The 23,075-nt window shown below is 40.9% G+C and overlaps 2 protein-coding genes across 6 annotated transcripts in view; one reads left to right on the top strand and one right to left on the bottom strand.

Annotated features, from left to right (window-relative positions):
* Positions 1-18,459, bottom strand: part of ZMYM1 (zinc finger MYM-type containing 1) — a 44,133-nt gene extending 25,674 nt beyond the window's left edge. The window contains exons 1-2 of the mRNA XM_031027301.2: positions 18,441-18,459; positions 17,273-17,314 (exon numbers count right to left, since the gene is read on the bottom strand). The gene's annotated coding sequence lies outside the window, so the exon portion shown is untranslated. The remainder of the gene's footprint in view (positions 1-17,272; positions 17,315-18,440) is intronic.
* Positions 18,460-18,576: 117 nt separating this feature from the next.
* The window catches only part of LOC102729828 (zinc finger MYM-type protein 6), a 25,945-nt gene continuing 21,446 nt past the window's right edge, over positions 18,577-23,075 (top strand). The window contains exons 1-3 of one of the 5 annotated variants that reach the window (XM_081818056.1): positions 18,577-18,622; positions 19,054-19,136; positions 20,040-20,206. In XM_081818056.1, coding sequence (XP_081674182.1) covers positions 20,114-20,206 — 93 coding nt within the window. In that variant the 5' untranslated portion in view covers positions 18,577-18,622; positions 19,054-19,136; positions 20,040-20,113. Of the gene's footprint in view, positions 18,720-18,821; positions 19,137-20,039; positions 20,207-23,075 lie in introns of those variants that run through there. The other 4 variants (XM_081818055.1, XM_081818057.1, XM_081818054.1 and 1 more) reach the window with 4 other exon arrangements.

The following is a 23,075-nucleotide window of genomic DNA, read 5'->3' as shown; positions in this document are numbered from 1 at the left end:
GACTACCACTGAGTGTGCAAACTGCTTTTTCATGGGGGCAGTTACCTAATTTTTGAGACATTAATTTGTATTGTTGCATACTTCTCCTCCCTTGCATCTTTGTCAGAGGGATTTTGGTAGGACCCAAAGCAGAAGCTGTTGGAAGTCAAGAGCTGTCTTATGTTTTGTGAAAATTCAACCTGACTGAAAAGATTATGAAAATATCCAGGGAGAGGGATACCTGGGTGGCTCAGTTGGTTAAGCGTCTGCCTTCGGCTCAGGTCATGATCCCAGGGTCCTGGGATAGAGTCCTGCATTGGGCTCCTTGCTCAGCAGGGAGCCTGCTTCTCCCTCTGCCTGCTGCTCCCCCTGCTTGTGTGCTCTCTCTCGCTCTCTCTGACAAATAAATAAATAAAATCTTTCAAAAATGTAAAAAAAAAAAAAAGAAAGAAAGAAAATATCCAGGGAAGGAGTGTGTGTGTGTGTGTGTGTGTGTGTGGTTAAGAAGACAAAGAAGTGCCTTAGAGAAAACCAAGGAAGAAAAGATTTCAGAAGGCTAGGAAGCGAGTGAAGGTCTATAGTTTTGTGATTTGAGACAACCTGCACCATGTTCTTTGACAGCACCATGGGGAGAGGGCTGGACCCTGAGCATAAGGAGTTTTATCCTCAATGAAGATGCTCATGCCCTAAGCCATGGGTCCTGATGAGATCATGCAGATTGGGGCAATGGCCATCTCTGTGGTAACCAATCTGGACTATTGAGCCAATCGCTGCAGAGCCTCCCTGATGCTTTAATGGTGGATAAGACCCATCCTAGGATATATACATATCTCTGGTGGAATTCTTGGGAATGCCAATAATGACTAAGATTACGTTTTCTGCCAGTGTAACAGCATGAGGCTTCAGGTTTGGATTTAAGTTCATTACGAGAAAATAAATGTTATTTTCTCCATACCTGAATATGCCCTAAAATTCATCCCTGTTACTTCTGGATGAAGCACCAGACCGCAACTTAGTTCCTTGACTTACCACTTTTGAATAAGTATCTGAAGAGAGAGGCTCAATAGCAGTCAAGCCATAGTCCTAAAATTCCCCCAGAGTTCACCCATAATCAGTGGCATTCATACCCTTAGGAAAACACCTAAATATTAAGATATCCTGCTTTGGGTCCAGAGTAGGAGTTCAGAAAGAATGAGAATTAATCCACAACTTTATTCTTTGTATTCTATATCTCCCTAAAAAGGCTTCTTATATATTTCCCCCCAACCATAACCTTCATCACTTTTGTAATGGAAAAAAAGCCCCATAAATTTATTGAAAAAAATCAAGAGTCAAAGAATGATCCAAAATAATAGTATGAGATTTCACCAGATAATTAGTACACAGCTAATTGCCAATAACGATCTGCAGTAGAGAGAATAAGAATGAGTCACAAATCTGTTTGTCTCCTTGATGAGCCCTTTTCCCTCTTCAACATTCTTTAAGCTAAAGAAAATTTTTATTTTTTTAAAAGATTTTATTTATTTATTTGTCAGAGAGAGAGAGCAAGAGAGAGAGCGAGTGTACAAGCAGGGGGAACGGCAGAGAGAGGGAAAGAGAGAAGCAGGCTCCCCACTGAGCAGGGAGCCCAATGCAGGACTCGATCCCAGGACTCTGGGATCATGACCTGAGCCGAAAGCAGACGCGTAACTGACTAAGCCACCCAGGCATCCCTAAGCTAAAGAAAAATTTCAAAAAGCACCCAAATTATGTGTAACATCCTGTCTCAGGACAACTATTTGAAATATATATATACATATATAATATATATATATATATATATACTTTTTTTTCTGGTTATCAAACACACAAATTGCAATGAAACTTTCTGTGTAGGTCTTTCTCTGCATCTCTGCCTGACATGTACTTTCTTTCTGTTTCTGGAACTGTAGGTCTTTGTCTCTCACAGCTTATCTCCTAGTACTTAACACAATACTGGGCAGGGAGTCACTTGATAAATGTTTGTTTAATGAATGGATGCATGTGTGTATCCTTTCTGCTTCAGAATATCTTTGTTTCTATTTCTCATTGTCACATCCTGGCGGATGGTGGTATTGTTCCAAGAGATAGGGAACACAAGAGGGGGGGAGGTGAGCAGTTGAAGGAGTGGGGCATTCGGACAAATAATAGGTTCAATTTTATTTTTTAAAAAAGATTTTATTTATTTATTTGAGAGAGAGAGCGAGAAAGCGAGCACAAGCACAAGTGGGGCAGAGGGGCAGAGGCAGAGGGAGAAGCAGACTCCCCACCTCCCCACTGAGCAGGAAGCCCAATATGGGGCTTGATCCCAGAACCCTGGGATCATGACCCGAGCTGAAGGCAGATACTTAACTGAGTCACCCAGGTGCCCCTGGGTTCAATTTTAGATATGTTGAGTTTGAGATGCTGTGGAATACCCAAAGGGAAATATTTAATAGACAGTTGGATAAACAGTTCAGAAGAAATATCTGGGAAAGAGTTGTAGTTTTTTTGAGTCATTGCATAGAGTTGATGATTATAGCCATAGAAGTGGGTAGTGAGAGTACACTCATTGTGGGTAGAATGAGGTGAAAAGAAGGTCAAAGACAGAAGCCTTGAGGAACATTGATAACTAATCAATTAGCATAGATATGGGAACACAAGAAAGGGACTAAAAAGAAATGGCTAAGGCCATAGGAGGAAAACTTGGAGAATATGGTATCACAAAGCCAAATGGTGAGGTTTAACAGAGGATGAGGTCTGGGCACCTGGGTGGCTCATTCATTTAAGTGTCTGACTCTTAGTTTCGGCTCAGGTGGTGATCTCAGGGTCATGATCCCATGGTTGTGAGATCGAGCCCCTTGTCAGGCCCCCGTGCTTAGCGTGCAGTCTGCTTGAGATTCTCTGTCTCTGCCCCTCCTCCTGCTTATGCGTGTGTGTGCCCTCTTTCTCTTTCTCTCAAATAAATAAAAATCTTAATTAAAAAAAAAGAGAGGATGAAGTCAATAGTAGCAATGCCGTTGATTGATGAAATAAGGACTGATAAATAGCCATAGGATTTAGCAACAAAGTCATTAGTGAATTCACCAAGAGTGATTCCTGTAACAGGCAGAAACCAGACAGCAGTGGACAGCAGAGGAATGGGTGTGAAAGAAATGAAACAGTGAGTGTGGTCAGCTCTTCTAAGAGGCGTGTGGCTATGACAAAGAGACTCTCCTTTGTAATTAGAGGAAAGAAAGAATGGTAGGTTTAATTGCAGAAAATGGTGCATTTGGTGCCAGGAACTGAGGAAGTTCTTATTTAATTGTTTGTATAGTATTTTCTCTATGAAAATAAGAGGTCAGGTCATCTGCTGTGAATGAAGTGATAGGGTCAGAGATTTGAAGAGAAAGGAGAAAATGAATAGTCACTGTGAAGAATGGAAGAGAGAACTGACAAAAGAGGCATGGGAGGATTTCTAGACAATATCATTAGTCCAGTGGAGGCTGAGGAACTTGAATTTATATTTGTGCCATCTTGGTAGGTTCTATGACTTTTATCAACAATAATAAGCAGTCCAGGTGTGGGCGTGGAGAAGTAGGAACAACATAAGGTCCATAGGAGAGAGTTGAGGATATTGATAAGTGACTAGTAGAAAGTATAAAAGGAAGAGAAGACAGCAGAGGTGAATAAATAGAATGAAGATAGACTGATCAAAGAACCAGAGGTCTTTATAAAATAGAAGTGGAGCTTTAGAGGGAAAAATTGAGTGAGAAAACAGAGGAGATAGAAGACTGTAGTCAGAAAGTGGGATATCTGGATACATTATCTCCGAGTTGGAGCAATTTTAGTCAATCAAAGGGTTCAAGATGTGTCTTTGGAATGGGGGAAGTTCAAGTAGAAATGGGAAAAGTTCACTGAAATTGAGAAGCTAAATAAACTGAGACCAAGGTGTTGGAAGTGTCCATGGGAAAGGTTAATTCATGGCAGAAGAGGAAAACAGTGAGCCAGCAGCTAAATTCTTCAATGAATGTTAAAGAGTGACTAGGAGATGAGTAGGTGTCAGTAATAAGAAGGGGTACTCAAATAAAGCCTGATGAAATAAGCTTGAAAGGAACATGAATTTTTAATTAAGTGCAGGAAAAGGGAGCATGGGGGATACAGACTCAACTTTAAATCCTAAGACAGATAGTATAGGAGACTGAGCATCCTTCACTTGAGAGCTGCAAGTGAAGTAGTTATCATTAGAAATAGACACAGCCAGGAAACCACAGAGGAGCACATCGAAATGAAAAAAAAAAAGAAAAGAAAAGAAAAAAAAGAAAAGAATTGGATTCACACAGTATCCGGGTCCAAATGCTAACTCTATCACTTACAACTTTGTCAGAAGTAGGGGAATCTGCTTAACTAATCTTTGAGCCCTCTAATTTGTAATCAGCATTTCCTTGGAAATATGATCTCTTGATGTCTACAATAAAGTGAGGAGACCATCTCTCCTCACATTTGTGTTATACTCTATTGGAGGGGTCCCAAAGTAGGATTAATATGTCAGAAATTTTAGTAAAAACTGATATTTCAAGTTTTGATTTTTGCTCTTTCTTGTGTGTTCTTGAGACCTCATTCTTCCCCTGTCTCTCCCTTTCCTTAGACATGACACCATTTGAGCTGAGGCTGAGTCAAATCCAAGTGACAGATGCTGTACTCTGTTCCTGAGGCTTCATTACTGCACCAGACTTGTCCTGATGGCTTATTTTTTTTCCCTTCACATCAGTTCTCTTCCAGAAGTCCCTTAGCAAACAGACATCTTGGCTGTCCTATCAATTAGGTAGGCCTGGAGAATATGTCTAGATCCTAGCCATGGGGACATTTTAGGCTTAATCTGGTTTCCCCACATTGTGAAAAATGTTTGGAATTAGAAGGGATGTGAGGTTTCCATGATACTTGGTTACAAACATCTAGTCAATTACATAGTCTTCTACTATGCCTGGTAAGTAACAGATGCACACGTTGAGTTAACTTTTCTTTCTTTTTGTTCCCAGAGCATCCCTTCTGTAATATTCACCACACTGTAGACTAATTATCTGTTTGGTTGTGTGTCCTCAGAAAGTGTATGTGACACAATTTCCAAAATTCTTTCAACCAAGCCCTTGTTTTAGTCTCCCATTTATTACTTTCCCTTCTTCTCAAAGAGTAGTAGTAAAAACACATTATCTACTTTGTGCCTTATGACTCAGTATTTTTCATGTCTAGGGGGCTTTTTTGCCTGGAGGATACTCACAGCTATTTGTTGTTTAATACCCAATTTACAAAATCATACTTTTTTTTTTTAAAGATATTTACTTATTTGAGAGGAGGGGGAGGGGGGGAGGGGTAGAGGGAGAGGGAGAATCTAATCTCAAGCAGACCCCCCGCTGAGTGCAAAGCCCAACACAGGGCTCAATCCCACGACCCCGAGATCATGACCTGAGCCGAAACAAGAGTCAGATGCTTTAACCAACTGTGCCACCAGGTGCCCCAAAATCATATTTCTAATAAATGAAATGTTGAAATCATTTTTGCTTGATCATTTAACATATAATACACATTTGATTAATTTAATTCCCTTAAACAATTTAAACTGGAATTAAAAATTTAATATGGCTGATACTTTTGAATATCTCATATGCCTTAAACATCAGCAAAGTATGCACAAATACAAAAATTGCAAAATCAACTACACTTGTATCTAAACCTATTCAATGCCATATTACTGCATTATCTTTATACTGCTTTATACCCCTTAAGATTATACAATATTTGATTTCTTCTTAAGGTTTCAGTAGTAGCATTTTGATTATTTTCTAGGATTTCAGAAATCTTATCAAATCCAGTAGAAAAAGAAATACAACTTTAGACCAGTTGAGGTTCCAGGATCTGTGATATTAACTAATTCTTTCTTGGTTGGGATATAAAACCTAGTTTTGTTGTCCAGGGTAATTTAGACCATTTGTTAAAAACCCTTTTGTAATAGTAAAAGTTTTTAAGTACCACAGGATTTGTAATTCTCTGTCTTCTTTATGGTTTTTAATTTTTGAAACTTAGTGTCTGTCTTGGAAATGATGTAAGTTCTAAGTTTTTCATGACCAATAGTCCTTAATCAATCATCTTGCCATTATATAACATCGATCTGCTTAAAAACTTATGTATTTCTTACCAGTATTTTATTATAATTAGTAGGGCCATTTAGTTGTTTTCTCTCCTGAGAGATGGAAGATTGATTCACCCTTCTCATTCCTGGAATATCGGCTCAACTCTATTTTTACTTGCTTATTGTAAATCTGGTGCTGAGTAATTGACAGACTCCCCTTCTATCTGGTTGTGGTAATTTTACAAAATTACTAGTCTTGATGGCTCCTTCATCCTACTTTTTGGTTCCTTTTTATCTGCTTGCTCATATATGAAACATAAATATAGGCAAATTATATGTGGATTTATTTGTTTATTAATTAATTTATTAAAGATTTTATTTATCTATTTGCCAGAGAGAGAGAGAAAGAGCGCACAAGCAGGGGGAGCGGCAGGCAGAGGGAGAAGTAGGCTCCCCACTGAGCAGGGAGCCTGACGCGGGGCTTGATCCCGGGACCCTGGATTATGACCTGAGCCGAAGGCAGACGCCCAACCGACTGAGCTACCCAGGCGTCCTTACATATGGATATATTTAAATCAACACATCCTTTACAGAAGAAAAAATAAATGTGCATCCACACCTGTACACTCAAAGACCCACATGTAACTCATTATTAAACATATATTGTATTCATCCTTCTATTGTATTAAATTTTTTTGTTTACTTAAAGCTATATTTTTTGTTTACTTCTCTCATTTGAGTCTTAGTATGAACGCATAGCCTTTGTAGATTTGACTTATTCCAATTCACTCTAATGATGACATTTTAAAGTTAAATTATCACAACTTTACCAGTGGGTACATGTCTAGGCTTTGTCCTTTTAGCTCTGCCCCTGACATCCTTGAAACATCCCTTCTTTCTCGCCATAACAGAATCTTCTAAAGTCATACTAAATTTTTCCCCCTGCCCCATATAATCAGCTACTCTACAATGAATTCCAGATAATTTTGGTGGATAAAACTACTAAAAATCAAATTTAGATGTTAGGGATATACATGAGAGTAAATATGGGGCCAAAATATTAGAGCTGCTAGTAGGCCTCTTTTAGTAGTGACAAACCTGGAAAAAAAAATTCAAGGTCATGATCTTGCAGTGCTATTTTCCATTTTAACATGTTATGTTACTGAATCATACTTTTTTTAGACTATATGGTTCATTGAGCACTAATGCTGTCCCATGCATTGACAAATATTTTCTTGTTCTGTGAATTATTTGCTCTTCTGAGAGTCAGGAAGGCCCTCAGAAAGTGGAGGGCTATTCCTCTCAATAGAAATCTTTGGACATCTATATTTTATTTTAGTTCTTGCATCTGAATTATAAACTATTAAAGCTGGAAAAGCCTTTAGAGACTCTCTTGTGTAATCCATACAGATTACAGATATACCAGACATTTGTCTCTCCCCTTGTTTTTAAGCATCCTGATCTCTCTTTTAGGGAAATTTTCCACTGTGAGGACAATCTCTCTGTTTGTCTCCTCTCACAGTAGAATAGAGAGGGATAGGTTCTTTCCATATTTTCTTCCTGATATGGCCAGTAGCTTAGCATGTAACCTAAACTTGGCCAATCAGATGATCATTCTTAGAACTTTGAATCCTGTTCAAGTGATGTTGTGACCGAGATTTTCAAATGTTTGTCAGACCCCATTTTCTTATCCTCCTGGGCATACAGATATACTACATTTTCCTGAAGTTAGGTGCATCCATGTGACTTGAGTTCTGGACAGTGGAACATAGAAACAATGCCCAACATGTAGGCCTGACTTATATAAACATCCCACATGTGATCTTTGCCCTCTCTTTCCCCAACTATTGGCTGAATGGAGAAGACTCCACAGACATAGAAGAGGACAGAAACACAAAATGGAAGGATTATGGATCCCTGAGCCAATGCCTGGAAGAGAGCTGCCCAGAAAAGCCACTAGACCAGGAGCACCCATGTTGGACTATTGTGTGAAACAGAAATAAACTTCCACAGTGTAGAACCTCTATAATTTGGGAGGTTATCTTAGCATTTAGCTTACCCAGACTCAAAGACAGAATGTTTGGCATAAAGTTTATTTTAGCAATATCTGTGACATGGATCAAGCTATTCTTGCTGACAGATCTTGGGAGGTCCCTCATTTTGTTCATTGTCTAAACCTCTTCTTAGAGCTTCTCATCATTTGGGCAAGCCACCATATTTTTCCTTTTTGGTTTAAAACAACCAGACCTGGGTGTCTGGTTGGCTTAGTCATTAGAACATGTGACTCTTGATCTTGGGGTCATGAGTTCAAGCCCCATGTTGGATGTGGAGCCGACTCAAAGGAAGAGGAGGAAGGAAGAAGAAGAAGAAGAAGAAGAAGAAGAAGAAGAAGAAGAAGAAGAAGAAGGAGAAGGAGGGGGAGGGGGAGGGGGAGGAGGAGGAGAAGAAGAAGAAGGGGTGTGTACTTATCCTGATGAGCACTGAGTAATATATGGAACTGTTGAATCACTATATTGTACACCTGAAAATAATATAGCACTATACATTAACTACACTGGAATTAAAATAAAAATAAATAAATAAAACAACCAGACCCGGTTTCTGTTGCTTATAATCAAGAATGTAGACTCCATCAGGTAAGAAACTGAGGTCTTAAGTGATAAGTGATTTGCCCTAGGGCACACCTCCTAAGTGGCAGATCTAGGATAACTAACTTGACTTTGTATCTCCTGATTCAGTATTCTTTCCATTATACTATTGGGAGTGTGAAGGGGTCCAATAATTAGCATTCCTCTTCCCCACTAACTTCTAAACCAATTGAGAAATGAGATTCAGGAAATGGTAAACAAAGGTATCTATCACCTTCACTACTGGAAAAGGCTAGGTTGGAGGATAGAGACTCCCCACATGGCAGGCCTGCCCCTGTGAGACTTAAGGCAGAGAAGAGGCAAGGAAACTAGTTCCCTGTTGACAACTTGCTTCCACGTAGAAAGAAAAGCAGAAGAGTCTGAACTGCACATAGTTTCTCCTTCCAACCTCTCCATTTAGAGGAGCCACTGCCTCAGCTGAGGAGGAATGACAGGGTGAATAGAAGTCAGTACTTTAATGTTAATGATTGACCCTTTACATAAAAAAAATGGGACATAAGATATATATCTTCATTATCAATAGGTAGATATTTTGGCTGCTAGAAATATTTTATTTCTGATAACACATTATTGTATAAAATATTGAAACAAAGTCCTCTAATATTCTACCCATCACAGATGAGTGTTAACAGTTTGATGTGTATCCTTTCTTATGACCATGCTAAAATTGAGATTTTGTGGTATCAAAGGCTTAATCTGTATGAAGCATCCTGTGTAGTGCCTGGTACAGAAGGAAGTCATTTGCTTCCTTCCTTTCTTCTTCCTTAGCACCCCAGAGCCTTCTCTAGGCTAAGAATCTATGACTAGTGTTGAGCTGGGCTGATGTAACCACAGAGTCCATAGTTCCTGGGTGCTGACAGACTTACACCTGCCAGAACTGCCAGAGAGCTGTCGTCAGGAGTCCCAAGCCCATAGCAGGGGCCCTTGGGGCAAGGGCTGCTCAGCTGGGCCAGGCCCATGGCCTTTCCTATTCTCTGATCCAGGGGTCTAGACCCTCACCAGAGCCAGGGCTTAGGGCTGCCTCTTGGGTTAGCACATTGTCCTGTAAAGCTCTCTTTCTGAGCTGGAGGGCCTGTCCCCTCCTTCTGCGCCTCTCCCAGAGGGGAATCAGACACAGGGCTGGGCCCCATGGGGCAGTTGGAGGACTGCTGCATTCACGCGGTGGCACCTCCCACTCTCAGCGTCTCCTGTAACTCTGTGTGATGCTGACCCGGCTGACCCCTCCTCAGGGATGTCTAAGCCTGTTTTCTCCTCTCTGGGTTTTTGGGATTAGCAGGAGATGAGAGTGGGGAGCTAGGGACACAGCTGGAGAGTGTGTGGGTAGAGGATCAGCACTGACTGCAGGCTTCCTCGGCCTGACTCTGCCTCCGACTCAGCTCAGGTGTCTTCCCTCCTGCAGGAGTCTTTCCTGAAAGCCACCTCTCTTCCTCCCCCGCCCAGTTATTCACTCCTTCTAATTCTTGTTGATAGTTTTTCCATGTCTGCCTCCCCTCTAGCACATGAACTTTAAAAGCTAAAATTTAACTCATTCATCTCTATGTCTAGTGCTTAGCACCAGCTCTGGCTCAATAATACTTGATAATTTTAGGTACCGTGATTGAGAAAAGCAAGGGTGGTACCCCGGGGCTGAATTATATAAGTGGGGGTGAGGACAGAAGAGGGAGAAGGGACTACCTTCCTAGGGCCTAGCCAGGGTTTATGATCAGAACCTTCCTGAAGGCAGAACTGTCTACTTTGTAAAAGGAGTTGCTAGGGAAGAGTTAACTCCTTGTCTTGAAAGGTGTGCAGAGACTGAAGATTACCTCTGCAGTGCTGCAAGCAGGATTCAAGCACAGCGCAAGCCTCGGGCCATATAACCACCAAAGGGCCTTCCACCTCTTAAGTCTGAGATCGTGGGAGGACACAGGGCTGGTACCAGAGAGCTACAGCGCTCAGAAAGCTGCCTGTCTGTCTAGACATGGTCAAGCTTGCCTGGAGGTCACTTGGAATAATGTCATGGCCTAATCAACCCCAATCCCTATGGCTTTCTTGTACATGCACACCCATATTTACAGTAATTTAAATCACATACAACTTACATAAAGTCCTGCCTGTATATGCACATTGCTATGAATGTTTATTTTCATATATTCTTCACAGATAAGCATGTTAAAACCTAACCTCATCACTGAATAAAGACTCACTGGCCCAAATTTATACACACTTCCTCCACTGCCTCCAGGCCCAGGGAAGCTATGGGGCTTCCTTTTCCTGGGATTGGCCAGGCAGTTCTGAGAAGGGGAGAGGCGGAGAAGGCTTGGCCTGCCTATGATGGATAGAATTAATCATAAAAGTAGAAAAGACTGAAATTCACTGGGAAGTTAGCAATCTACACTATACCTTGCAGAGTATTTCCAGAAATGTCATTAATTGGCCCTGACAAATGTCTTGGCCATTGTATAACATTCTCGGATTTTAGTTTCTGTCATAGTATTGCAGATGAGAAGTCCAAAGCTGGCCTAATTCTCTTTCTTTTGTAAGTAAATTTTATTTTCATGTTTCATTTAGGATTTTCTGCACTTACTACTCATCCATCTGCACTGTGCTCTTGAGCTGGAGAGCTGCCTATCACTTCCCTGCAACTTTGGTTTTGCTTTAGCAGCACCTCATAACCAAATATGTCAGTTTAACTGTGGGATTATAATTATTGATTGGAACATGACACTCTTTCCTCCCCACACCCTCCCCCCGCCTCAATGCCGTTACACACGGTCACATGGACAAGAGGCTCTAGTAGTAAGTACTTAGAGTTTTATGTGTCATTTTTGAGCCCAGCAATGTACGACCCACGTGTGCTTCCTCCAGACTCTTAGAAGGATGTGCTTGTGACTGAGTTTCAGTGATGGAGAAACAAGTTGGGAGACTCCTGCGTTCATAAATGATGATGTAGAAGCATAACTGCTAATGACCTAGAGCATGTGCCTTGAATGGTGATATGAAAGATAAACTTGTTTGTTTTCTATTTTATTTTTTGAAGATTTTATTTATTTGAGAGAGAGAAAGTGCACAAGCAAGAGGGGGAGGGGCAGAGGGAGAGGCAGGCTCCCGCTGAGCAGGAAGACCGATGGGGCTCGATCCCAGGACCCTGGGATCATGACCTGAGCCAAAGGCAGACACTTAACCAACTGAGCCACCCAGCCACCCCTAAATTTCAGTTTATTTGAGGTATTGAATTTTGGGGTTTCTTTGTTACAAAAATAGTCTTCAACACACAGGGATTCAAAAAATATATCATCTATAACTTTATCTGAGCAAAATAATTAAAATACTCTAACTCGTTTTCAAGGTAGAGGAAAGGGAGAGGAAAAGAAAGAGTGATAAATAATAAATCTGTACTCTAAACAGGTCATAATATTGCAACTGGGAATGTGAAATAGAAGTATACAGTAAGGATTCTTGAAACAAAACATACAAACCCAGAAGGAATTCCTAATAACACCAAACTAAAAGATGTAAACTATTTTAGTGTGTCAGTTATCTACTGTTATGTAGTAAACCACTCCAAAACATTGTGGCTTAAAGCAACAATTTGTTATTTCTCATGATTCTGTGATTGGTTGGGCTCAGCTGGGGAGTTCTTCTGCCCAAAGTATGTTGATGCTTTCAGCTAGGAATTTGGCTGGAATACCCAAGATAACTTCACCTACATCCCTGGGACCTTGGCAGGGAAGCTCAGGGGCTTCTCTCCTCTCTCTATGTGGTCTCTCCAGTAGGATGGCCACACCTGTTTACATGATGGTGGCTCCGAGAGAGCAAAGGCAGAAGCTGCCTGTTCTCTTAGAGCCTACACCTATGACTGTCACACTGTCACTCCCCTGTAATTTATTGGTCAAAATAAGTTGACAGGCCAGCCCAGATTCAAGTGGCAGGGAAACTGACTCCACTTTTTTTTTTTTTTTAAGATTTTATTTATTCATTCATGAGAGACAGAGAGACAGAGGCAGAGGGAGAAGCAGGCTCCCTGTGGAGCAGAGAGCCCGATGCGGGACTCAATCCCAGGACCCTGGGATCATGACCTGAGCCAAAGGCAGACATTTAACGGACTGAGCCACCCAGGTGTCCCGACTCCACTTCTTTTTTTTTTTTTTTTTTAAGATTTTATTTATTTATTTGACAGAGACACAGTGAGAGAGGGAACACAAGCAGGGGGAGTGGGAGAGGGAGAAGCAGGCTTCTCGCAGAGGAGGGAGTCCGATGCGGGGCTCGATCCCAGGACCCTGGGATCATGACCTGAGCTGAAGGCAGACAGACACTTAACGACTCAGCCACCCAGGCTCTCCTCCACTTCTTGATAGTAGAAACCTCATACACATACAGAGATGGGAGGAATTGTTGGTGGCCATCTTTGGAAACAATCTCTTATAGTTTGCCTTCTGGACATAACAACTGATGTCCCTTCCCAATCAGAATACACTCACATTCTCAACCGAAAGTCTCAAATCATTATGGCATTGGATCAAAGTCCAGGATCTAAATCAGGCCTATGAAGAAGAAACTCCTTTGGTGTAGTTCATTGGGTGCAACTGCTCAGGTGCAACTTTTTCAATCCAAAGGCCTATGAACTAAAAAGACAAGTTATCGGGCGCCTGGGTGGCTCAGTTGGTTAAGCGACTGCCTTCGGCTCAGGTCATGATCCTGGAGTCCCGGGATTGAGTCCCACGTCGGGCTCCCTGCTCAGCAGGGAGTCTGCCTCTCTCTCTGACCCTCCCCCCTCTCATGCTCTCTATCTCATTCTCTCTCTCAAATAAATAAATAAAATCTTTAAAAAAAAAAAAAAAGACAAGTTATCTGGTCCCCTTGCTCTCTGCTCCCCACACACCCCAAACACCTGATGATATAGAGACATAATGACTCCTTCAATGAATGCTCCTGTTCAAAAAGAGGAAGAACAGAAAGCATACAACAGTCATTGATCCAAAGTAATTCACTACCTGGGCACCTGTTGTCAGATTCTCCTACTCCAAGGACAAGGGATGTTCTTTGATTGTTTTGTTCCCTGGGAATGGTTTCATAATTAATTTTCTCCAGAGGCTTTTGCTTCTTCCCTCGGGGCTCATGGCTTTCTCCCCTGAGAAACCTTCATTTTCTGTAAGAAATGATCCACATTTGCAGCTGAGTAGCTTTCTCAGCTTCTATAAGGATCTTTTTCATTTCAAACTGTCAGTAATCCTTATAGTCTAAGGTTTTGGTTTTGCCCAAATACGTCCCTTAAAAACTTCGTGGATCTTTTTTTTTTTTAATTTAATTTTATTATGTTATATTAGTCACCATACAATACATACAAACTTCATGGATCTTACTGGGATTCACTCTGTGACCCCCAAACCACCTCCATTCTTTTTTTTTAAAGATTTTATTTATTTATTTGACACAGAGAGACACAGTGAGAGAGGGAATACAAAGCAGGGGGATTAGGAGAGGGAGAAACAGGCTTTCTGCTGAGCAGGGAGTACGATGTGGGGCTTGATCCCAGGACCCTGGGATCATGACCTGAGCCAAAGGCAGACACTTAACGACTGAGCCACCCAGGCACCCCACCACCTCCATTCTTCTTTCTGAGACAGAACTCTCTCTACTCTGGGTGTGTCAGATTGCTATGGGACAATGCCCTTGTTTCTTAGAAGCCCTTCTGTCTAGATGAGAGGGTCTATGAGGCACTGTTTAACTCCTTTTGAGGTCTTACAGCTGCACTCTTTTTTTTTTAAAGATTACAGCTGCACTCTTGAGTTGATCTTGACCTAAGGCCACATTTTACCTGTAATGTCCTATATGTGATTTTTCTTCTGAGATTTGTTTCTTATTTTGATGATATTTTGCTAGCTGGAGAGACTTGGACCCTCCATATTTTGTCTAATTTCTGCTTGAAAACAAAAGTTCCTTCTTTAACTTGTTTATCTTTTGCAAAGCCTTATCATAGGTGAGTAAAATAAATCAATAAGCACTTTATATATTCTGCCCAGAAATCTCCTAAGCCAGATCTACAAGTTCACTAATTACATTTTCTATTTTCCATGTTTTTATAGGTGGCAGTGCTGCAAAATATTTTGCCACTGCATTACACTGGTTAGTCTTCCTCCAGCCTCCAATAACAATTTCCTCACTGCTCTTCTGGCCTCCAATAACAGACTTCTTGTCTTTCCAGACTCTGCTGGCTGCCTGGTCCCAAAGTCAATGTCACATGTTTTAGATTTTAGTTATGGCAGTACTCCATTTTTAGATATCAATTCTGTAACAGTTATCTACTGCTAAATAAAAAAGCACCCCAAACTTACTAGCTTATGATAAGAACCGTTTATTCATTCATGACTCTATAATTTGGGCTTAGCTGGGTAATTCTTCTGCTTATCTTGACTGGGCTCACTCATGAGGCTGCAGTCATCTATCAATCTGGAGGATCTAAAATGGTTCCACTCATACGTATGGGGCCTTGGTGCTGGCTATAGGGCTACTTTCTGCACGTGGTTTTTCATCATTTAGTAGTTTAACCCATCTAATATTGACATGGTGGTGAGAGTGTTCTAAGAAAGTCAAAGCAGAAGCTGCAAAAACTATTGAGACCTATGTTTGGGAATTTACAGGATATCACTTCTGTCACATTCTAATAGTAAAAATAAATCATAAAGCCAGCCAAGAAACAAGGGATAAGGAAAAAGACTCCCTCTCTTAATGAAAGAAGTTGCAAAGAATTTGCCATATTTAATCCCCCACAGGTGACTGCAAAAATTCTAAAGCAAATTTAATATTTAATGATTTTATATTGAAAACAACATAGCAGGAAGTAGATACAGATGCCCAATACCACCATTTCCATTAAGGCAAGAAAATGGGATAAAAATTATACGCTTAGAAAGGAAGAGATAAATTTGTCATTATTCTCTATACAGCCGAAAACTTAGAAAATTTTTACAAATATGGATAAACTATTAGAATTAATAAATGAATTTAGCAAGGGTGCTGGCTTCAAAACCAACATACAAAAGTCAATTATATTTCTATATTTATACTGGAAATAAACAATTAGAAAATGAAATCTTACCCTTTAAAATACCATAAAAGGGGCACCTGGGGGACTCAGTCGGTTGGGTGTCTGACTCTTGGTTTCAGCTCAGGTCTCATGGGTCGTGGGATCAAGCCCCGCATAGGGCTCCATGCTCAGCAGGGGGTCTGCCTGGAGAGTCTCTCCTTCTGCCTCTCCCCCTGCTCTCTCTCTCTCAAATAAATGGGTAAATCTTTAAGAAAATACAAGATATCAAAGATCTAGAACAAATCTAAAAAAGATATGCAATCTCTATATTTAAAAACTATAAAACATTATCAAGAGAAATTACAGAAACAAATGGAGAGGTATACTATTTTCATGGATTGGAAGATTCAACCATATTAGTTTCCTGGGCCTGCTGTAAGAAAATGTTACAAACAGAAATTTATTGTCTTACAGTTCTAGAGGTTTGAAGTCTAAAATCAAGGTATCAGCGGAGCTTTCTTCTCTCTGAAATGTGAATGGGAGAATCCTTCCTTGCCTCTTCTAGCTTCTGGTGTTTGCCATTAATCCTTGGCATTCCTTGGCTTGCAGCTGCAGTACTTCAATTTCTGCCTCAATTGTCACCTGATGTCCTTTCCACAGGTGCCTGTCTCTACATCTCCTCTTTTTATAAGGACATGAGTTATATTGGATTAAGGGTCAGCCCTATTCCAATATGACCATGTCTAAACTAATTACATCTGCAACAACGTTATTTCCTGAGGTCACCATATCTTTTTGGGGGACCCAATTCAACACAATGAGTAACAAATGCCAATTCTCCAAAACAGGTCTATAGTTTCAGTGCAATACTAAACAAAATTCTGGCTGATTCTACAATATATGAGCAAAATTTGGTTACATTTGGCAAGTAGATTCTAAAATTTATATGGGGGTGCCTGGCTGGCTCAGTCAGTGGAGCATGTGACTCTTGATCTCGGGGTTCTGAGTTAGAGCCCCACATTGGGTGTAGATATTATTTATTTATTTGACAGACAGAGACACAGCGAGAGAGGGAACACAAGCAGGGGGAGTGGGAGAGGGAGAAGCAGGCTTCCTGCGGAGTGGAGAGCCTGATATGGAGCTCGATCTCAGGACCCTGGGATCACAACCCGAGCTGAAGGCAGACGCCTAATGACTGAGCCACCCAGGCATCCCAAAAATAAAATCTTAAAAAAAATTTATATGAATATGCAAAGGACCAAGAAGAGCCAAGACAATTTTGAAGAGCATAATGGGAAGGAAGACTTTTTTCTACCAGATACCAAGATTTACTGTAAAGCTGTCACAGAAATTAAGAGAGTGTGATATTTCCACAAAGAGAGACAAAATGAATAGTTTACATAGTCCTGAAACAAATCCACACATTTATAGACAACTTATTTATGCAAAGGTGACAATACAGAGCAATAGGGGAAGGACAGACTTTCAAAAATAGTACTTAATTTAACATTCATATGTAAAAAATGAAACCTGACTTACCTCACATGATACACAAATCCCCACTTCAAGTGGATTGAAGAGCTAAATGAGAAAGACAAAGTAATTACAATCCCAGAAATTAATCAGGACCTTTGGTAGGAAAATATTTCTTAACAGGACGCAAGAAGCACTAAGCATAAAGGTCTTTTATGTTTGTTAAAGACACCAATAATAAGGGAAATCCTGGCCACTGAGTGGGAGAAGATATTTACAATCATATACACAACAAAGAACTCATATCTAGAATATATGTCCATAATAAAATGGCAGACAATCCAATACAAAAATGGGTAAGAGACTTGAACAGGCACTTCATAAAAGAGTATATCCAGATATCCAAAAACATAAAAATGGGCTCAATCTCATTAGAAATCTGGGAAAACCAAATTAAAACCACAATGAGGGGCAACTGGCTGGCTCAGTCGTTGGAGAGAGAGATTCTTGATTTCTGGGTGGTGAGTTTGGGCCCCATGTTGGCTGTAGAGATTACGTTAAAATAAAATCTTTAAAAACCCAACAAACAAAAAATGCCACAATGAGATACCACTATACCCCTACCAGAATGGTTAAAATTAAAAAGATGTACAGTGGTAGTTATTGGCAAGGATGTGGGGCAATTGGATCTCTCATAGATGGCTGGTGGGAGTGCAACTGAAAAACCACTTTCTGAAAGTTCTTGACATTATCCACTTAAATTTTATATATACATAACAAGCACGTTCATTGCTAGGTATAAACCCAGCATATGTGCAACAAAAGACAGGAAAGTTCACAGCAGCATTATTTCTAATAGCCCAAACCTGGAAATATCTCAAATGTACATCAATAGTAGATAGTTAAATTGTAGCATATTCATAAAATGGAATATTATACAGCAGTCACAAATCAAAAACCAATTCTGAGTGAAAAATACCAAATCTTGGCTTTGAACAAGTTAATTAATCTAGTCATTTACATCTCTGAGATAAAAATTTGTACCTCTTGGGGTTGTGGTGAGGATTAAGTGGAATGATGCATGTCAAGTGTTTAGCAAGCACAGAGCTTAATAAATGTCAGCCATTATTTATTCGTATGTTCCTTAGTAGGCTATTTTTCTGGAAATGGGAATTAAAGCATAGTGCAGACTATCTAATGCCCCCAACTTTCTGCCCCAAACCCCTTCTTCTACCTTTTCACCTTTGTGTCTTGGTCTCTTTAAGAAGTCAACCATAACTAAGGAAAGAGGAATCCTGGGAAGATCCACTCAGCTCAGGTCCAGAGCATGACGGGAAAAGGAGGGGCGGAGACCAGGGCTGCGCACGCGCGGTTGGCCTGGTGTTGCTTTGCGATGGATCAGGCGGAAGAATTCCAGTAAGAGAAAATAATCCTCGTCCCGGCGTGGGGAGCCTTGGGTCCTAGGCCTCCTTACCCACCCGGTACTCCCTGGGAGCAGGGAGGCAATCGGAAGGTGAGCGCAGCGGCTGGCTGCTGCAGGGTCTGCGCGGGGCGGGGCGGCAGGCGCGCCACGTGACGAGGCGGGCACCGGGCGAGGGCGGCGCCGGGAGGGCTGCGCGGCTGACGCCGTGCGCATTTCGCCGCAGGGACGCAGTGACAGGGATTTGCGACTAGCGTTCTCCCCATCAGATGCAACGTTGCCGTGTTTGTACTCGGTGACGGGCGCGGAGATTATTGGTGGGGACGAGACTTTCGCAGCGATACCATACTCGAAGGAGGGATGAGCACCCGTAGATTGTTGTAACTGTGGCAAGTGGTCAGAAGTTCTCATCTCTTCTTCCCCACAGGCTTTTCCACCAGTTGCCCATTTCCCTGCCTGGCTTGACTATTCGGATAAGGACAACTTTGGGGAGCTTCCTTTTTGCTTCAGGTTTAGTACGCTTACTCTTAGGGGAAGGGAAATCTGTTGGATGGCTAATAGAGTTTCTTGTTTACAGGGAAGCGATTGAGAAGCAGAGCTCAAGAGGGGCTTATTCGTGGGCATGGCCCCCAGGGAGACCCTAGAAAGTTCAGGTCGTCCACTTTAAACAAGGGCGTACTTGTTCACTGGTGGTGGCATCTGGAGCTCTGATCTATCGTTAGGCCAAGAAATGGGGCCCTTATGGAGGCCTCCAGTAAAGGCTGAATTAGAGGTGGGGGTGGGGAGCTCGGTGTACCCCACTTTGAGAAATAAAAGTTGAGGTGGGCCTCCAAGTACTAATTCTCCCGGAGTCAGAAACTGTATTTCTGAGCCCTTCCCCCTAAGTGCTAGGTAACTTCTTCCCACATCTTGCCCAGCTGGTCTGGTACCCCCTGTAAGTTTCACCATTTGAGAGACCAGAGTGTTTGTCTTTAAAGTTATTAGGGAGGTGGGAGCTTTTTCCAGAAGACTTTTCTTATTTTATTTTATCTATTTTTTTTTACAGAGAGAGGGGAAGAGAGGTAGGTAGAGAGACTCTTGAGCAGGTCTCCACACCCAGCCCTGAGCCCTTGGGAGTCCTGGTGGGGCTCTATCCCAGGACCCTGAGATCATGAGCAAATTCAAGAGTTGGGTGCTTAACTGACTGATCCACCTGGGTGCCCCTGGAAGACTTTTCTTATGTGAAGATAACTATTAAAGGAACAGAAGGCAGGAAGAGGGGAGTATAGAGTTAGTCATGGCCCCGGAAGAGTTGATTTTCAAAGGCTCAACTCTGAAGCCTTGTGCTCAATACAAAGCTTTTAAGATAGATAAACATGAAGGAGAAAATAAAAAGAATAAACCTGAGTACCAATCCTTTATGTTGTATTTTAGGAGTCCAGCTATCCTTTACCAAGAAGAAATCTGTTAGTTTTAGACTGGGGAATTCCTTTACATAAAAAATTAGAATGAAAGAACCTTTGGATGGTGAATGTGGCAAAGCAATGGCACCACAGCAGGGGCTTCTGGACAAAATTAAAGAAGAACCTGACAATGCTCAAGTAAGCATTTCATTTTATTAAAAATTTTTTTTTTATTCTTTTCTATCTGGTGAATTCAGATTTTTAGTTAAGCAGTTTCTGGCTTGTATGTTAAAACAACCCCAGTTTTTTCCCCATTATATGAGTAAATCAGTTTTTCTCCTCTTTAAATGAGAAAAGGTCTTGGTAACTGTATATTTCTTTTTGTAAAAAGAAAGTAATATGTATTACCATTTTTCTGTACTTGGTACTTTTTTTTTTTTTTTTAATTTTCTTGTATCTGACAGTAGTTTCCTTTTATTCTGTAAGTATTTGTGTTCTGTTCTATGCCAGGGGATCAAGGAGTCAGTTTAGTCCCTCCACTCATTGGGCTTATAGGTTAGTAGGGAAGATAGACATTACACAAGTAATTGATCAAATAATATATATAATTACAGACTATGACAAGTGCTCTGCAAGAAAAGCCTAAAGTGGGGAATCTGACCTAGTTTTTTTTTAAAAAGATTTTATTTATTTATTTGAGACAGAGAGAATGAGAGAGAGAGAGCACATGAGAGGGGGGAGGGTCAGAGGGAGAAGCAGGCTCCCTGCCAAGCAGAGAGCCCGATGCGGGACTCGATCCAGGGACTCCAGGATCATGACCTGAGCCGAAAGCAGTTGCTTAACCAACTGAGCCACCCAGGCGCCCTGACCTAGTTTTGGGTGGGAGCAGAGCCTGGGTAAGGAAGGCTTCCCCGAGGGAAGGATGTTTAAGCTGAATTATGAAGAAGGAATTGACTGGGCAAAGACACAGAGAGTGTTCTAGACAGAGGGATCAGCATATAGGAAAGCCCTGAGTTGGAAAGATGGGTGTTTCTTTTGAAGAACTGCAAGACCAGTGGGCCTGGAACAGAAAACGTATGAAAATGGTGATGGTGGCAATGTTGATCGTAACAACACTAATAGTATTTATATATCAACATGTAGTATATATTATATCATAATAACTTGTGACATTATAAATATTAACTTACTGATATTTATATGTCCTTAGATTGTGCCAGGCACCATTCTAACCATATTATTATCCCCATTTTACAGATGAGGAAACCAAAGTACAAAGAAGTCAAGCAGTTTACCAGGGATCACCCAGGGATCACAGGTCATAAATGGCAGACTAGATTCAAATCTAGGTAGTCAGACTTCAAAGCCTGTTATCCTGCTTCTAGGATGAGGCTCTGTAGGTAGTTTGAGGCCAGATTATGCAGGACTTTGGGACCATGTTACGAATTTTGGTCTCTATGGGAAGACACAGTGGGAAGAGAGCAATGGGAAGAGATTGCAGGATTTTAAGTGGGAAAGTAAGATAAACATGTTCAGAAAGATCATCTAGGTACCCTTAGGGACCCAGATTGGAAATCTGTGGAGATCAGTATAGAGACATGGTTAGTTGTTTTGGCAAAGAATGATTTTTTTTTCTTGCACAGTCTTTTGCTTGATACTCTCTAGTTACTATATAAGCAAACTAATAATACTAAAAATACAAATAATATAATAACAAAATAATAAATAATAATGGTAATATTTTATTTCTCATATCATCTCAAAGGCAGTATTAGTATTATTCCAGGACAGGGGTGCCAAATAGGTTTTGTCTCATTCATCAACTCCGTGTCTTCCTAGAGTGCTGTGCTGAGAAGGCATCTGAGGTAGTGGCTACAGGATGTGGGGTGGGGGGTGAACTTTTATAACAATTTCCTACTCATCCTCTTTCCTTCAGTCACAGTCCCCAGCAAAACACTGTGTAAAAATGCTATTGTAGCTCTACAGATCTGATGATATCTCTCCCTTTAAAGACCCGGTCTCCTCATGTGTGATAAAACATGAACTTTTTAGTGTAACATCCAAACTATCCATGTTTTGCCCCTTGTTTCTGTCTTCAGTATCATTGGTCATCCTTCCCACCTTTTCTAATCTATTTACCTGCAAACTATCTGCAATTTACTCGAAGTCATATTCTGTTGAGTTTTGTTTTCTCGCCTTTGCACATGCCATTTTTTCTGCCTGTGGTATTCTAAACTAGGCAACTTGGCAAAAATCTTTCTCCTCTTTAAGACATGGTGTAACAGTCGGTCACTCGGGTAGGATGAATCATTCCCTTTTTTTCTATTGTATATTGCTTTCACTTTTCCTGTGGCATCTACAGGTCAATGAATTTTGTTTTCATACAGAGTCTGGAATCCTCAGTTCTTAGTGCAATGACTGGCACAAGATTACATGCTCAGTAACTGAAATAAAGAATCTCTGTTTCACAGATGAGGAAACTGGACCTGAAGGAACAAGGGACTTCACCAAGGTCCCATGGCAAAGTTGGGATACAAAACCAGTTTTTAAAAATTCTAGATCCAAGTTTTCTTTCATTATGCCTTGTCTGTATATAAATTTAACAAATATTGTGCTATGAATTGAATGTTCTTTCTGAATATCAAAATTGTGATAATGAAAATCCCCTTAGCAGCTTACATTTTATTTTTTTAAAAATTTTATTTTATTTTATTTTTATTTATTTTTATTATTTTTTTATTTTTTATTCTTATGTTAATCCCCATACATTACATCATTAGTTTTAGATGAAGTGTTCCATGATTCATTGTTTGTGCATAACACCCAGTGCTCCATGCAGAATGTGCCCTCCTCAGTACCCACCACCAAGCTAACCCATCCTCCCACCCCCCTCCCCTCTAGAACCCTCAGTTTGTTTTTCAGAGTCCATCGTCTCTCATGGTTCGTCTACCCCTCCGATTTCCCCCGCTTCATTCTTCCCCTCCCGCTACCTTCTTCTTCTTCTTTTTTTTTTCTTAACATATATTGCATTATTTGTTTCAGAGGTACAGATCTGAGATTCAACAGT

The sequence above is a fragment of the Leptonychotes weddellii genome, chromosome 4 (assembly GCF_054177405.1).
Source record: "Leptonychotes weddellii isolate Sample4059 chromosome 4, ASM5417740v2, whole genome shotgun sequence".
Classification (NCBI taxonomy): Eukaryota; Metazoa; Chordata; class Mammalia; order Carnivora; family Phocidae; genus Leptonychotes; species Leptonychotes weddellii.
Note: the sequence above shows the minus strand (reverse complement) of the source record. Positions and strands in the feature narration are given on the sequence as shown.